This window comes from Tenebrio molitor, chromosome 5 (genome assembly GCF_963966145.1).
Source record: "Tenebrio molitor chromosome 5, icTenMoli1.1, whole genome shotgun sequence".
Classification (NCBI taxonomy): domain Eukaryota; kingdom Metazoa; phylum Arthropoda; class Insecta; order Coleoptera; family Tenebrionidae; genus Tenebrio; species Tenebrio molitor.
Window position 1 is genome coordinate 5,367,167 of NC_091050.1, and position 15,991 is coordinate 5,383,157.

General features: G+C 31.8%; 1 protein-coding gene and 1 long non-coding RNA gene across 6 annotated transcripts in view; one reads left to right on the plus strand and one right to left on the minus strand.

The window, feature by feature from the left end:
• LOC138131593 (transcription factor GATA-4-like) overlaps positions 1-7,841 on the minus strand; it is a 31,940-nt gene extending 24,099 nt beyond the window's left edge. For all 5 annotated transcript variants that reach the window (XM_069048685.1, XM_069048683.1, XM_069048684.1 and 2 more), the window contains exon 1: positions 7,701-7,841. In XM_069048685.1, coding sequence (XP_068904786.1) covers positions 7,701-7,734 — 34 coding nt within the window. In that variant the 5' untranslated portion in view covers positions 7,735-7,841. The remainder of the gene's footprint in view (positions 1-7,700) is intronic.
• On the plus strand, positions 7,807-15,024 carry LOC138131596 (uncharacterized). Its single transcript, XR_011159854.1, has 3 exons — positions 7,807-7,945; positions 13,021-14,954; positions 15,010-15,024. It is a non-coding gene; the product is annotated as an uncharacterized lncRNA (long non-coding RNA).
• The last annotated feature ends 967 nt before the right edge of the window (positions 15,025-15,991 follow it).

Sequence of the window (15,991 nt, forward strand, 5' to 3'; positions counted from 1 at the left end):
GAATTAACGTCAAAATTCAATGACGTTTTTAAAAATTATGTCATAAGTAGGTACCTATTGTCAACTAGACAATTAATTGACAAATGGACAAAACCAAATTTACATTAGGAACATTTTAGTTTCCCGTTTTTTTTTTGCAACCAACTGTACGAAAATGGATCAGTTACTAAATTTTCCTGCAATATTTTTTATCTCTTTCCAATCACTCTAATCAGACAACTATCAAATTTGAATTTTAGCCAATGACAAGCACTTGACAGGATATTTAGCAGCACTAGTAGCGAGTAGTAGCGAGCAAAAAAAACTGGTCGTCAAAATCATGCTTTGACGCAATGGAAAATGCTCTATTGTAAAACGGTCTTAAATATCAAAACCTATCATCATGTTGTATGACATTAATTGACATTGATTAATAAATTTTTTGACACTTTGTTGACGTGGGCATAATCAGGCAGGGAAATGTTTTTATTTGTAACAATCTAACCAAATTTTGAAATGACATTGACGACCAGAATGAATTTTTTGCTCGCGACAGTACCATTCAATAATTGCTTGTTACTGGCTAAAATTCAAATTTGGCAGCAATCTGATTAGATTAAATTTTTTGATGAGAATCGAGATCTTACCAGTAGAGAAGCATCTGTATAGAAAGGACTTGTGATCACTAGAAACTAGGAATGAGTGAGTACGTACGCATTAGGCGCACCTGACCCTTCGTGTAAAACTGGTCCAAAGAGAACACACGCCTGGTGCCATGCACCGCAGAATTGTATAGATGTAAGGATATATTGATATAACACGACGTGTTCTCCATGATGGACCAGGAGAGTTGTGGCTTTTCTGTAGGTAGCGTAAAAAAACTATAATAGACCGATGGATACCGAAAATGTTAATAAGGCGTATTTTACAACTGACCTTTGAAGCAAATTTAGCAATCATTAACAAGAATCTGAATAGAATTCTTGAACAAATACTACCATAAAAAGTTGGGTTCATCACTTTAGTAAAGAATCAAAACGCCAAAAAATGAGGTGAACATATAAGGCTTCACACCTCCTTCCAAAATTTTACGCAACCATAACAACAGGAAATGTTATGAAAACGGTTTTATGGAGTTCTGGTGGAATGCTTTTGATTCACGATTTTCAGTATGGACATAGCGTTACAAGGACGTATTAAGTATGCTCTTAATTTTCAATGACCATATAACCTATAAAAAAAGAAGACGAGTTACGCTATTCCATCAAGACAATACTTCACCTTTTTATAAGGCTGATTTCAAAATGTTGGAACAATAACCTATTTGCCAGATATGAACCTAGTAATTATATTTATCCCTAATGTTAAAAACCTTATTCTAAAGGCAGCAAAGCAGCATTCAGTATCATTAGGTACCTCAAATGTAACGGGTGTTTTTTTTTTTTAATTTGGCGTCGAAGTTGGCGTTGAAGAGTCGATTGTGAACGCATCACCGGCTTACAACTCTGATCAACTGTTTAAATCTAACCTCACTTTTTGCGTGTTTTTAATACGCAGTCTGAAAAATTAGTCTTTTTTAAGACGAATTGACTCTTCAACGCCAACTTCGACGCCAAATTTTAAAAAACACTCTTTATTAGGTCTTAAGCGACTAGGCGTATTGAGAAATAAAACTGCTTGAATTTTTTTCAATTTTTGTTCCATATCAAAGGTTGCTTTAATGGTTTTATGATTATACTACATATTACAAACACATAGATTAGGTTTAAAAATAATAACTAATCTTTCATGAAAGCACCTCAATTAAGTAGAATATAGAATAGAATATTTAAAAAAATTAATCTGGATACACTAAACGTATTTACTTTATTTTACAGTACGTTGGTAAGTGACAATAAATCTGTTTAATTTGTACTAAACACCTATTCTACAGGTGACTGCTGGATAATGAAACCAAATTTTATCCACTGAATAATGCTTTTAAATTTAGATAGGTAATAAAAAAATTCTAACCATCAAAGAAATTTAATTGAACTTTTCAATCATTGATACTGCACTACTACACTTAAGGCCAGTTTATAAAGAGAGAATTATTAAAGACTTAAGTCGAATTAAATTTTAATTAATCCGAAACTTCAATTGGTTCAATCTGATTACGTGTTCAGTTAATCTCGCATTTGATTACGATTAACTTAATTTCGCTTCTGTAAACTGGCCCTTAGTAATTTAGTAAGTCTACGTGTCAGAAATTATGGACAGATTATAAACTTAAGTAAGTAGGTACATAGGTACCTACAGTGTGAGTGGAAAATAAATTCTCGGACAGGTCAATTTGGATTTCTAAATTAATTTTTCGGTATAATTTAAAATTTTTAAATAGCAACAGTTTTTTTAAATCGGTACATTAAAACAAAAAAGGATATCAGTAAATTTCCATGAAACCCATGACTTAGAGAGAGTATTAGACCCGAAACTTGGTAAATTGGACCACAGATACCTAATATGTAATGTCATAATTTTCTCAACGAACTTGAATATCGTTTGGCTATCTGTCAGGAAGTTGCTGGAGCTCATTTTAAGAATTTAATTTAATGAGATAACTTTATCTATACCTACTAAAAATTTAACGAAATGGCGTTTTCTTTTAACGGACTGATTTAAAAAATCCTTTGACTGTTAGAAGATGGAGATTGGTATCGTCTACGTATGATAGCGTATTGATTTCTGGGTATACCTAACGGGAGCAAGAATCAAGGATAACATCGGAGCCAGTATCGACCTTTGGGGATACTCTCCTTTTAGGTTAACTTTTTGAAAATACTAATTACGCGAAATTACTGAATTACAATAGAACAATGACACAGAATACCTAGTTGAAAATTAACATCGATTGGTTTGAAACGAGAATATTTATTAATTCTGCGAATGTTTGAGCTTAAGTATCGTTTTATTTTAAGAATTTAAGAGAGAAGAGTCTAAGTTTACTACGAAACAAATAGTAAACATTATCTCAAATACACTGGTGACTCGATAGGAAGTGATTTTTGAGGTCCAAAAAATCCAACCGCATTGCCAAGAGAAAATACATAACAGGGTCCGAACAAAGCGAACTGTAAAGTTCGAACAGGATCTACATGTGGTGTAGCTACGTAAACTATCGAACGTAGGTTCGATCTAAGCAACTTGCATCGAATACACCCTTTTAAAAATCGAATATAAATATAAAAGTGTATAAATGCGGAAAGGCATTATCAATAAGATATTTAATTTTAAACTTCAATTTAAGTTTTACTATCGACGTGGATACTAAAGAAAAGAGTACAACTCTTAGAGGTACAAAGAGTACTAGTAGAGTACTAGAGTACTAATGTTCCAAAAAATATGTTTTTCTTATATTTGTATCATTTCGAAACATATTTAAATGGCGTGCTTCGATATACATACTTATTTGTACAAACATTTATAACAAATGGAAAATCTTTTATTGCGAGTAGAATCGAATCTAGGTTAAAATATGTCAGTCATTTTTCACGGTTCATAGTTTCCAGTTTAAGTTACCATAAATTTGTTATTTAAATCGGTAAATTTAAAGCAAAATTTTTTATTTACAAGTAACAACTAGACGTCATTTTATTAAACATTTCAGAACTATAGTCTGTCTCAATTCTAAATTTACACCACCTGCTGAATTATGCTGGCAAAATAAAAATATTTCTAAATTGGGGATCATTATAACCAAAGTTGGTATCTAATATAATTATTTTACAACAATAGTTAACTAAAGTAAGTAGGTTAAAATGCTTATTTTAACCTACAGTTAACTTTAACTAGAGTTTAACCCTATTAAAAAATTAGTAAAAATTACGAAACTTTAGGGTTACATTCCCTTGATATAAGACTTCAAATCTGTGTAATCAATTTTCCCCTTATCACTTAATTCAGAGTAATAAAATTAAAAAAATCGATTTTGAGTAAAAAAAATATTTTTTTAGTACACGCTCATAATTCACAATTAATTCAAAGAACACATTTATGAAATAAGCATCAAAATATAATTATTCGTTTTTGAATTATTCCAATTTTAACATTAAGAGCGAAAAATGACCAAGATTTACAACTGCAGTGACATAAATAAATATCTCATTGTTGGGAAACATCTGTTGACCACTTTTCTAGTAATTCTTAAGTCCCTAAAGGGTACCATAAACAACCTACGTCAACTTCTTTTGTGGAACTGACCGCCTAATTTAATAATAAATCATAGCTAAATTTTGGACTTTAATATCAAATCCCATTTATTTCAAAAACCGGTGATGTTTTCATGATGTCAATGACACCAAATGTTTCCTAAATGTTTGAAAGGACTCTCATTGAAAAATTATGTAAAACAATGTAGCGGTTATTGAATTAAAACAAAATCTTTACCTGTTTCATTAAAAATTTTGAAATTTTTACAGACTGTTTTACAGTGATACACAATCATTCCTGAATTTTTTGAGAATTTTAAATTGATTACAAGTGGGTGTTTTCGCTCGGGCGGTAAAACTTCACTCACCCGGTATGTGTACGTATTTGATATTCAAAAATGTTTGTAATGATTAAAAAAAATCAGTCATCTACGTAATAAATCATACTTATATTAGTTTACACTTACTTACAATTACTTAATGTGGGAAAATTAAAAACAGTTTTAAAATTATGCCCAAAATAATAAATTTTTTATGTTACAGTTATTAAATCAACAAAACATTATCAAATGTTCAAATGTTTTTAATATATTTTCAATTTTTATTTTCTATTATACAGGTGTCCCCAAAAAGAACACGAGTCCATAGCTCCCGTATTTATTGGAGGATTTTCATTACCTACTGGGTGCCCCAAAATTCGCAAGACAACTCAGTGGAGCAATGCCAAATTATGAGAAAAATAATTCTGGCTTTTAGATTTGAAGATGATATGGGGGCTCTCGTTTATTTTAAACATGAAAAAAGATTTTTACTATTTGTTTTCTACTAGTCAATGCTATAATATTTCTCAATGATTGTGGTCAGGTTTGCAACTATTTACTTCATTATTTCCAGCTTTTCCAAGAAGTGATTTTATGTCGGTTTTGCCTCAAATAACGTCTGGCAACATGGTTTCGATTTTTCTTTCTTATTTCCATGGACACAACAAAAATGAAATATTTTTGCAGACTATTGGGATACATATTGGGTGATTCAAAATGATTGTGGATACTTAAGTATGGCAACTACGAAAATGTGGCAACTGTGTGGGCGGGGTACAGTTGATATTTGTATGACATTTCATGAGCGTGCATTTGATTTTTTTATACCATTGCACATTGGCTTGACAATTTTCAAAATTGCGCGACTATGAACTTATTCATAATCATTTTGAATCATCCAATATATCGTCTTGTGCTAAAACTCAAAATATTTTGACAGTTTAACCTTGAAACCCTTGGGGCTATACATGATTTTATTAGGCCATTTTGTAGCCTATTCACAACCATTTAATTTGATGTATAGATAATTAAAATCCTCCAACAAATAAGGGAGCCTTTTTTTGGAACATCTGTAGGTACATAAAAAGCATTACCATTATATCGGGTGTGTCAAAAATGACGGACAGACGTTTCAGTAGCATGCATAGCATAACATAGACCCCAATTTTATTACAAAAACTTTTCTGCAGCTTTCAGTCACGAAAAAAACTCTCAGAAAGTGAAAATGAAAGTGGCAGCAACGCAATAGATAGTTATTTAAAACTACCGTATGTAGTTGTCATGGTTACATTTTTTTTTCTCTTATTCGTTGGTCAAGATGCCTAATACCGTGCGATCAAATAAAAAAAAATCAGAGTAGGCGAAAATGGTGGTTTGAACCAATCAAAGCATCAGAATAGCACAATCCAGGTAACTCGATTTTTTTGAAAACTGTCACATTTTAATTGACATTTGTTTTATAAAGGCTTTTTTTTTTCGTTACTACGATACTACATATTCACATGTTAGCAATACTGCCGCGTTTGAAAACTACTCCTCCAGACTGAATTTCAACATATTCAACTGGTGAAGAAATGGATTTCAAATGCATATTCGTGAAAGGAATTTTTGGATATCTGTTGATGGCACCTTTGGAAGTTGACACATGTAATTAATATTAAGCAAATTATGTTGTAAAATAATATAAATTTATTGTTTATAACTTACAAGATCATAATACTTACAAGATCATAATGTCATGCCTGGCATTATTAAACTTCAGTTTTCAGTGTTTAGTAAATCCAATTTTGAATAGAAATAACCAGAATGTCAATTGTTAGCAGCAAATGAAATGATGATCAACTCTATTTCCAAACATATAAATTTAGCTGACCAACCAAGGTCAAAGTTTAAGATTCTTACTACAAATATTGCTCAAATTTATCTGACTTGTCTTCAACACATCGAATTTACATATGCTTATCTCATTACAACGTAAATGATGAGCATACATATAAATAAAACTAAATTATGTATATGTACAACCTAAGTACGTTGCAGTTGAAAACTGTTGTCAAAAAGACATTACTCGTCTGCAAGTTAATTAAAAAATACGTTTATATTTCTCGGAAAAAATATTCTATACTTAGTAATAAAATGCTGGAACAAAGTCTGAGTGGAGGTTAAAGGGTCACGCTTCATCGACAATAATTAAAACTCTGGAAATTCGTTCATCATGAAGTCTCTTTCTTTATTTCAATATTTGTTATGTCAACATCTTATCACACCATCGTTTAAAAATAGGTACAATTACGTACATTCGACGAGACTGTCTGCAACAAATTAGGTAATTTTCAAACAGAATTTTTTAAAATCAACACCAATTTAGAAAATTATCTGCAATTCTTCGGATACAATTCCAAATTAAATTATTCCTAATTTCCGCTCCTTATTATTGAAACGTTGAATAAGCTTTATAAAATGTGTTATTTTAACAATCACTTTACGTCTAGGTATCATTAAAATATCCGAATCAAAATTTCAAATGATAGGTATACTCGTATGTAGTAGGTACATATTTTCAATTATTACTATACCTATATAATATTTCAAGTTATTGTTTTAACTATACAACGATGAAATACATTATACCTATGCAATGGTTAAATTAAAACACTTAGACAGAAATTTTACATAGGTAGGTATACTTATCATTTAATATAAATTATATAAAACATAAAGAATTTTTCAGTGTTCCTACTTGTTATAATAATTAAATGCTCTTTACTTAGTCCACGTAGGTATTTGTGCATTTTTACAAGACTTTACAACTGGATTCATATTTGTAAAAGATAACCATAACCAAGAAATAAATGTTCCATTGTACCTACTCCCGATACAAAACCCTTCTTCACACGTGACACATTTTTGAAAAAAAAAACATAATGGTGGCATAATACCTGCTTTACAAAAATAATCTTGCATGAATATCTTGCAACAATTGCAAATCACATAAAAGGACACAGAAAAGTCTAAAAATTAATATGATACGCAAAATAAGAGTACAAATGGAAGAATCACAAGACAGAAGTCATATTTAGAAAAAGCAATACGATGTGCTTTTCCGTGATTAATAAAAGAAAACAGTGACGATTAAAACAGGCGTTCAAAAAGAATAATAAAGCAGGCAACCTACGATAATATAATCTATGTATATAAAATTTTATCTACTTACCGTATGGTCGTTGATAATCTGGTTTTGTTGCCATATCGGTGTTATCAAATCAACCACTATCAACAAACCCAACTGCAACGCTTATAACACTCGAGCACAACAGTCATGGCAAGAACCACGAAGCGGTCGGACAGTTTTAATTTTTCAGCGGCGGCAGTTCAGTGGAGGGGGATTTGGTGCTTGTGCATTGGTGGGAAGTGGGGAGAAACGCCTCAATTTTATTTGTCTTCTTATTTTGGACAAGCGTAAGTATCATGGGGTCTTCTTAACTCTCATGCACAATATCCAAAATAGAAGCAAATTGCAACTATTTCTTACCTAAACCCTTCACCGGTGGCACTTTTTTGCATTCGACGTGTCGATGTCGCCTGCATTCCATACGCTAATTCGACCTTCAGGCCGGGACACGTATTTTCCAAAAATGTTCTAATATTTCTTCACAATCTGTGCACCCAAGTTTAAAACTGATCGCTATAAAAGATGAAATAGCTGTAAAATTGATTTCTACTTTTGTAGTCGAGTCTGGAAAGACTAAGACAGACGCCATTGCTGTCCATTTTTAAAGTTTAAAGTTTAAGTTTGCATTTCGTTACAAGTAAACACATTTAAGCAAACGTTTATGAAGAATAAATATTTGTTTGAAACAATTAAATTCTATTTTCGAAATTTTCACCATTACAGTAAATCTAAGTATCAACCTACCCATCCCCCATGCTTATTTATTTGTCGTCGCTTGGTCGCTCTGATCACTAAGTGACACAGTGACTATCATTTACTAGGACCCAATACAAATATTCAAAGAAGAAAACTGAAAATAATTGATCTTTTATAGGGAAGACATATAGGATATTATTCAACTCAACGCAATTAAATTTCTTATCGTTGATACATTATGGGTGTATGACTGACGATTTTATAACATGATGAATCTAATGTGTACCTATTATACTGTCGCGAACAAAAAATTCTGGTCGTCAATGTCATTTCAAAATTTGGTTAGATTGTCACAAATTAAAAAAATTCCCAGTCTGATTCTGTCCGTGTCAACAAAGTGTCAAAGAAATGAGAAAAAAATGACAATTAATGTAATATTACATGATGATAGGTTATGATATTTACGACCATTTTACAATGGAGCATTTTCCATTGTGTCAAAGGATGATTTTGACGACCAGTTTTTTTTTGCTCGCGACAGTACCTTTTTGGGCATTTGGCGAGGGTTTTAAATTGGCTAGAAATAAAATGTGCGTATAAACTTAATGCCTGCCAAGTTAAAATGGTATTTCATAAAGGTAATTTTAGACGGGTCGTACCTATACTTATATATGAAGCCTAAGCATATTTAATATTTTGAAAATGACAGCAGACTAGATCCATTGATGTAATCATATTTTAACAAAATAATTATCTATAATTAAGCAGTAGATGTTGTAGCAGACATCTTATGCGTTGAAAATAATAAATATTAATCGTTTGCGACGATTTTGATTGACATGCGATTGACATGAACAGAAAATAAATTTCAAAATTTGACTTTTGAATGTCACGTTGACAATAAAGAGTGATTTCCATCGCAATTTTTTGAAGAGACAGAAAAATGATGCCCGAAATTCCGTGTCCCTAACTGTACAGTTATAGTAACGTAACGATCTATACATTGCAAATTGTAAGGTAGATCGATGTTGCCAAATGTAAATTTAAAAAAAATGAAATAAAACGAGCGTTTAGAAAACCTGGTAAAAAAAAGGAAAACAGTTTTTTTTATGGAGCATGTCCATGTGCCCATCTTAAAATAATATGAATACACATAACAAATACACACATACCTCTAGAGTGTTTCGATACCTACATAATCTCTTTTTTTTTCTTTTGGAATGATTTATTATTCAGTATAGCATATTTTATCATTATCATGTTCTGTATAGTTTTGGCTGCAGTTTTGAAACAGCCTGTATACCTATTAAAAAAGGAGATACGGCATCGAGGCCGGTTTTTTTATATTTATCATTTTGGATATTTGTATTGGGTGATTCAAAATGATTGCGGATAAGTATGGCAACTATGTACGAAAATGTATGTGGCAACTGTGTGGGTGGGGTAGAGTTGACATTTGTATGACATTTCATTAGCGTGTATTTGATTTTTTTATACCATTACACATTGACTTGACAATTTTCAAAATTGCGCGACTATGAACCGTCAAAGAAATGTCAACTCTATCCTACCCACACAGTTCCCACATAAATTTTCGTACATAGTTGCCATATTTATCCACAATCATTTTGAATCACCCAATACAAAGTAATGAAAATTCCTTTGAAAGCACTATTTATCTTTTTTTGCATTACGCCCACTTTTTTCAGGATATGTAGGTCGGATTATGTTCATACGACATACAAAGCTATTATATAATTATATAATTTATATTATCATTTCTGGGTAGCCAGTTTTTCGTTCCTATCGGTTTCAATTTTGAGTTTTTGCATAAGTAAACTACGCACGAACAATATTTTAATTATGTAAAAAGGCACATTTTTAAATATGTACATGCAAAGTTACGCTCAATTTAAACAAATTATATGGTCAGTATTCAACTCTGTATACGAAAAATGCAAATTTTAAAATGCTTTTTCTGTAAAATTTACATTTTACACTATCAATATCAACAAGCGATATACAGCATTCACGATTGTTTCAAATTCGGACTATATATCTATGAAAATCTGACATTATAGTTGGCAGTACTGCGATTTGCTATAATAAATGTATTTTAGGTTATAAGTAGGCTGTTATTTTGTATATTTTGTTTATTAACGATTTGTACACTTTTTAACAGAGACGGTTGTCAAGAGTTTTATGTCACGCTCAGAAGAAATACGTGTACTGTAATGTCAAATATCACTGCAGTGCTGTCTTTAAAAATTGCATGTTGACAACTTCATTATAAAATCACAGCCTACTCTAATTCCGAATTTATTTGATTTGAAGGCACAGTAGCACAGTCCTAGTAAATTTGCATGTTGATTCACTAGCACCATTGGATGTTTACACATATCATTATTTGTGAGCTAGTTGTTTGCGAGTGAAATATTCGCCGAATTGCCAACTTGAAAATTAATTCAGTAAAATACCTACTTCCATGTTACACTCGATGGGACCCAGCCATTCCAAACAGTTGTTACCATAACTTTTATTGAGAAGATGTCGAATTTCTGTACCTCTTTCCATTTCATATGTCGCCGTTTTGACTAGATCAAGTTCATTAATTAAATATTCATCCACCGTAACAAATCTTTTCAATAATATAAATTTTTATTGTAATTTATGTATCATAGGACGCCATGTAATAGAGCCAATGTGTCTAACATTTGGGCTTTTTGAAAATATTCTGTATTAGGTATAATGAGTTTTAAATCTCAGGATCAGATCTGAATGTGCCCATTTTCCTAATACATCAGTCATATTCTTATGAACTTTTTGCGACGATAAGCTCTTTAATTTTCATTTTTAAACAGACAAACTTCACTGAACGCTTGATCGGAGTATTAGATTGATTCCATCTCAGAAAAAGACAGAGTCGTAAACCTCCGTAAGGTGTATAGTAGTTGCTAAGGACTTAATCCGAACTATTCCATCAATAGCGTTTCATTACTTTTTGTTTGACAGATTGTTTGACCATATGCTTCGACTACAAAGTTCCTGTTATTAATTTCGATTTAATCAAAGAGGACAAACATTAAAATTTATACAAATTAAACCTTAGCTCAACAGACAAAAAATTTATTGAGTTTCTAACTGGACTAATGTTGTTTATAACGTCTCTCCCACCTAAAACGTCGGGTATACGTATTTTATAAACAGTTCTAAAACCCTTTAAGTACGTCGGATACAATAAATGATGAAACGTGGTACTTTAATACTTAAACTATGTATTGTTGTTGTATGTAGTTAAATTAAGAATGATGCAAAATTGAAATATTAGATACGAAAAAGTTAAAATACGACGATTAAAGTGTATTCGAGCGATGAGAAAACAGACATGATCCTGATTTATGGCGAATGTAAGAAAAATGCTTCTGCCGTTGCCCGTTTATGCAGATAATAAACATTTTCCAAAAAACTCTTCGTTTTTTCACAATTTCATTATCCATGCGAATGACGTTTACGTCAAAATTTACGAAACTGCACAGCTAACTGTGCGTTTTATGTTTTCTAAATTAAAAAAACAAATATCCACGTTAGCTTTGAAAATGTATATTGGGTTGCATTTTCAATTCGATCGGGCTCATGGTCACTCGTGAAATACCCTGAATGTACTTACTTATTAAATGAACCACAAACGTTTTTCTACTTCACATCATAAAAATTCTGAACATCCATCTGCTCTATTGTGCAAAATGAGGATCCCAAATTGTGTATTTTTTTAAATATTAAAATAAAAATTTAAAAGATTACTATCACATGTAGCCTGTATGTATATTTGTATTTTGTTATTTTAGTGTACCTTATCTAAATAAAAAATATACATTAAATTACGAAAGAAAATTTCGTGAAGATAACAATTTTTTATGTAAAATACATATGTGTTTATAATACTCAAATGTCATATTAAAAATCCGACTAGACCATGTATCACGAAACAAAAAACAAGGGATGGTAGTTCATTAAAAGTTATCAAGTGATCTTTGACACTTGACTTTGGGTCAAATTCGTTGAAACCTTGAAATATTTTCAGTACCTCTACGACATGGTTACAAGAACAAAATCCTCGAAAGATGTACATGTTTGCTAATATATTACGCTTCATTCACATTGCAGCATGCAGAAAAACTTAAAAAAAATGTTAATAAACCAAAAACAAATTACTCACAAAATTACTAAATGTGGTTAATCTCTGAAAAATTACTGCACATAAACAAGTACAATTTTCAGCGTAACCCTTCAAGAGCAGGTACTTTGTTTACTTGTTTTGAAGCAACTTACGTGACTTACGACGATGTAAATGATGGTAGGTATAAGTCGATATTATTGTTTTGCTGTTGTTGCTTTATTATGGACTCAGCCGTTAAGGGGTCATTACAAAAACATAATAAATCATGCCAATATAAATTGTTATTGAACCGCCTTCTCCAAATAGTCAACATGAAGATTAAAATCTGTTTTAGCCCCTGTACCCTTTGTTCTTTGTTGATTTTCTGTTACTCACAATTTTAAATACTTGCAGTATGAATGTGTATTTGCTTTCGAAAGATAAGAATTGAGAAATATCCATCTTGTCTGACTCCACGTTCAAGCAATCTCACAGTACTTGTTTTTTCAGGTTTACATATTTCCATTGGCTGGCACAGATAACTGCACAATCCACTGGATGCAACCGACACGCCTTTGCAGATGTCCAAGCGGAATGATTAGCAATGAGGTTAATTTCGTCTTTAAAAATAAAATTAAATCTGATCTTTTTACAGCACAACTATGAACGATAAGAATGGAAACAATAACTGTTTTTAGCAATCCGTGCCTTTAATTGTATTCCACATAAGAAGAACTACACAAAATTCACGTACCACAAAGGTTTGATGGCACAGATGTGAGTAGGTAAAGGTTGAGAATTTTGAGATAAGATTATCGGCAATATGATAACTTACTGTTTTTAATGAAATAAAAATTTTCATAAACTGTGTAACAGTACGAAACAAGTTTTTCTTTTAAACACTAGATTGTTTATCGTTACGAGTAATTTTTTTTTTTATTGTATTAAACCAAACGTAAGGCTGACAAAATTTATTTTAACATACCTACCTGAAAAACTTTAAACTCTTAAGCTACCATTAAACATTTAGTATTGTGGAATTAATAAAAATTCTTTTTTTGATAACTTAAAAAAATAGTAACAATTGAACCAGACTTTTCCAAATTGAAAAATACCTTTTGACAATCGTAGAACCACTTAAATTAAGTACTTGTACCTATTGTTGGTGAATGACAATACGCCATAATATAGCTGCAGTGGAATTGTATAAACTTCCTTGTATTATTACCACATAAGTTTATGTAGGTCACGTTTTATCATCAGTCCCACCTTCGCGATAAAATGTTTGAAGGAAGTGGTTCTAATTAAAATTTAGCATTAACGATATAGCTTTACTGCGATAACAGTAACGCCAGTTTGCACAGGTAATAAGGTAAACGTTTTATGACTTTTAGTTTTTGTTGGAGTGGGTTATGTAGTTCTATGTCAGTATGGTATGTATTTTTGCTATTTACTTCGGTAGACTCTATTCAGCGATAGATTTTGCGTTTTGACAGACAAGTAGAGTAGTAGACAGTCAGACGCATGACCACAATCAGTTACGCGATAAAAAGTAGAACAGCGTGTAAAAATTCATCATATTATTCGTCTTCTTGTTAGAAAAATTAATAATTTCAAAACCAATTTGTGACCACATATTAAAAACACTTATACCGAAGATCCGTTCAGATAAACAGCTACCAATCCACGAAGTGACCAAGTAAACGTGTCCCGAGGCTTACAAGTGCCGGGAATTGTTCTGCAGAGATACCAATGGTGTACTGAATAACTTGAAACAATTAACATGGCGCGTTTAGTATTTTTCAATGCGTTATGTTTTAGGACTAGAATTTAAAAACGTAAACGTAAAAAATTGTAACCTTAACAATGATATATTTTTCTTGTTAAATTTTTGTTGGAAATTTCTCAAAAAGTTTGTCTTATTCTCTGTTTGTGCTCTCCCCTTCCCCAACTACTGAAACGATGCAAAAGAAAAATAAATAGCTACATTAAATTTTAAGGAATTTAACAACTTCTTTTACCTAACAAATTATAGAATGAAATTAATTTAAAATAGATTAGATAAGTAGAACAAATCAAGCTTCGTTTCTCAACCTATTTCACGATTGGGTGCAAAGTGGCTGATTTACCACCTTCCATGTCTTCTGCTTCAGTTTTTCGGGGTTTTCAGCCTACATATTCGCACATCAGAAGAAAATTTGGCGCCAGAGAGACCGTTGCTAGTGTTGGAAGGAAATCTGTCAAATTTGTTTAAAAAAAAGGAAAAAGGTGTGATTTAAAGTTGGACAGATCCTCAGCCTAGACTGACTCAGCAAATTGTTGGGATGATGGGAGGTGGTCGCAAATGCGACTGACAAGACGCCAAGGATTTCTCAAGCCTCGACAGTGGATAAAAATGTGAGAGTAAAACAAGTCGCCCTCAATAAAAAAAAAAGAATTCTCCAGTAGGTATACCTATGCGTATCTGAAACCCCGTCATTTTCACGAGTTTTTCTTTAGGAATAACGGGAGTGTTTTATAAATTTGTATGAAGTAGTAAGTACTAACTAGTACCTATTTATACTTAACTTAAAATGTCAATAGTTATTTAAGATAGGTACGGTTGGCTTAAAAAAAAACGGGAACTGTCAGAAAAAGTTCTGTCAGATTTTATTAAATTTTTATAGTTTGAAACGGCCTTTTAGAATTTAGGTTAAAAAACTGCAGTTATGTGTCAGAAATACTAGGTACTGTCAAACAGAGACAAATTGACATAAATTGACAAATTAAGTTTTCAATTCACATTAGGTCAAATTTCATTTCCCGTTTTTTTTTGAAGCCAACTGTGTAAGTGGGATCTAGGATCTAGATATTAACGCATGTGTACTCTGAAGATTTTCCCCACGAGGCCGTTGGCCGATTGGGGTAAATGTATTGTGTGTTGCATTTTCAATTCTGTCGGGCTCATTATCTCTCGTCAAATGCGGGACATTTCACGAGTAATAATGAGCCGACGAATTGAAAACGCAACCCACAATACATTTGTGGAAATTTGTTTTTTGTTTTAAAAAATATAAAACACGGTTAACTGTTCAGTTTCGCAAATTTTGACATAAATGTCATATTAACTTGGTTAAATGAAATTGTGAAAAAACGAAGAGTTTTTGGGATTTTGTTTATTGTTTGCACGAACGCGCAACGGCAGAGGCATTTTTATTACATTCGCCTTACATCAGGATCATGTTTGTTTTCTCATCGGTTCAATACATTTTAATGGTCGTTTTTTGTTCGACACTGTTAGAATTTGAGAATTTTCTCCTATGTGAACGGATTTTGATAAATGTCACCACTTGTCAAAACGAAACGTCAAGCTAATTTTAAAGATTTCAATTAAGCGATTTGGAATGTTTAAAGGGCTCGTCGAACAAAAAAACGTTGCATTCAACTCGTTCGTGTGTCAATTGGACTTTTTTGGCACTCGTGGGCCAAAAAACCCCAATTT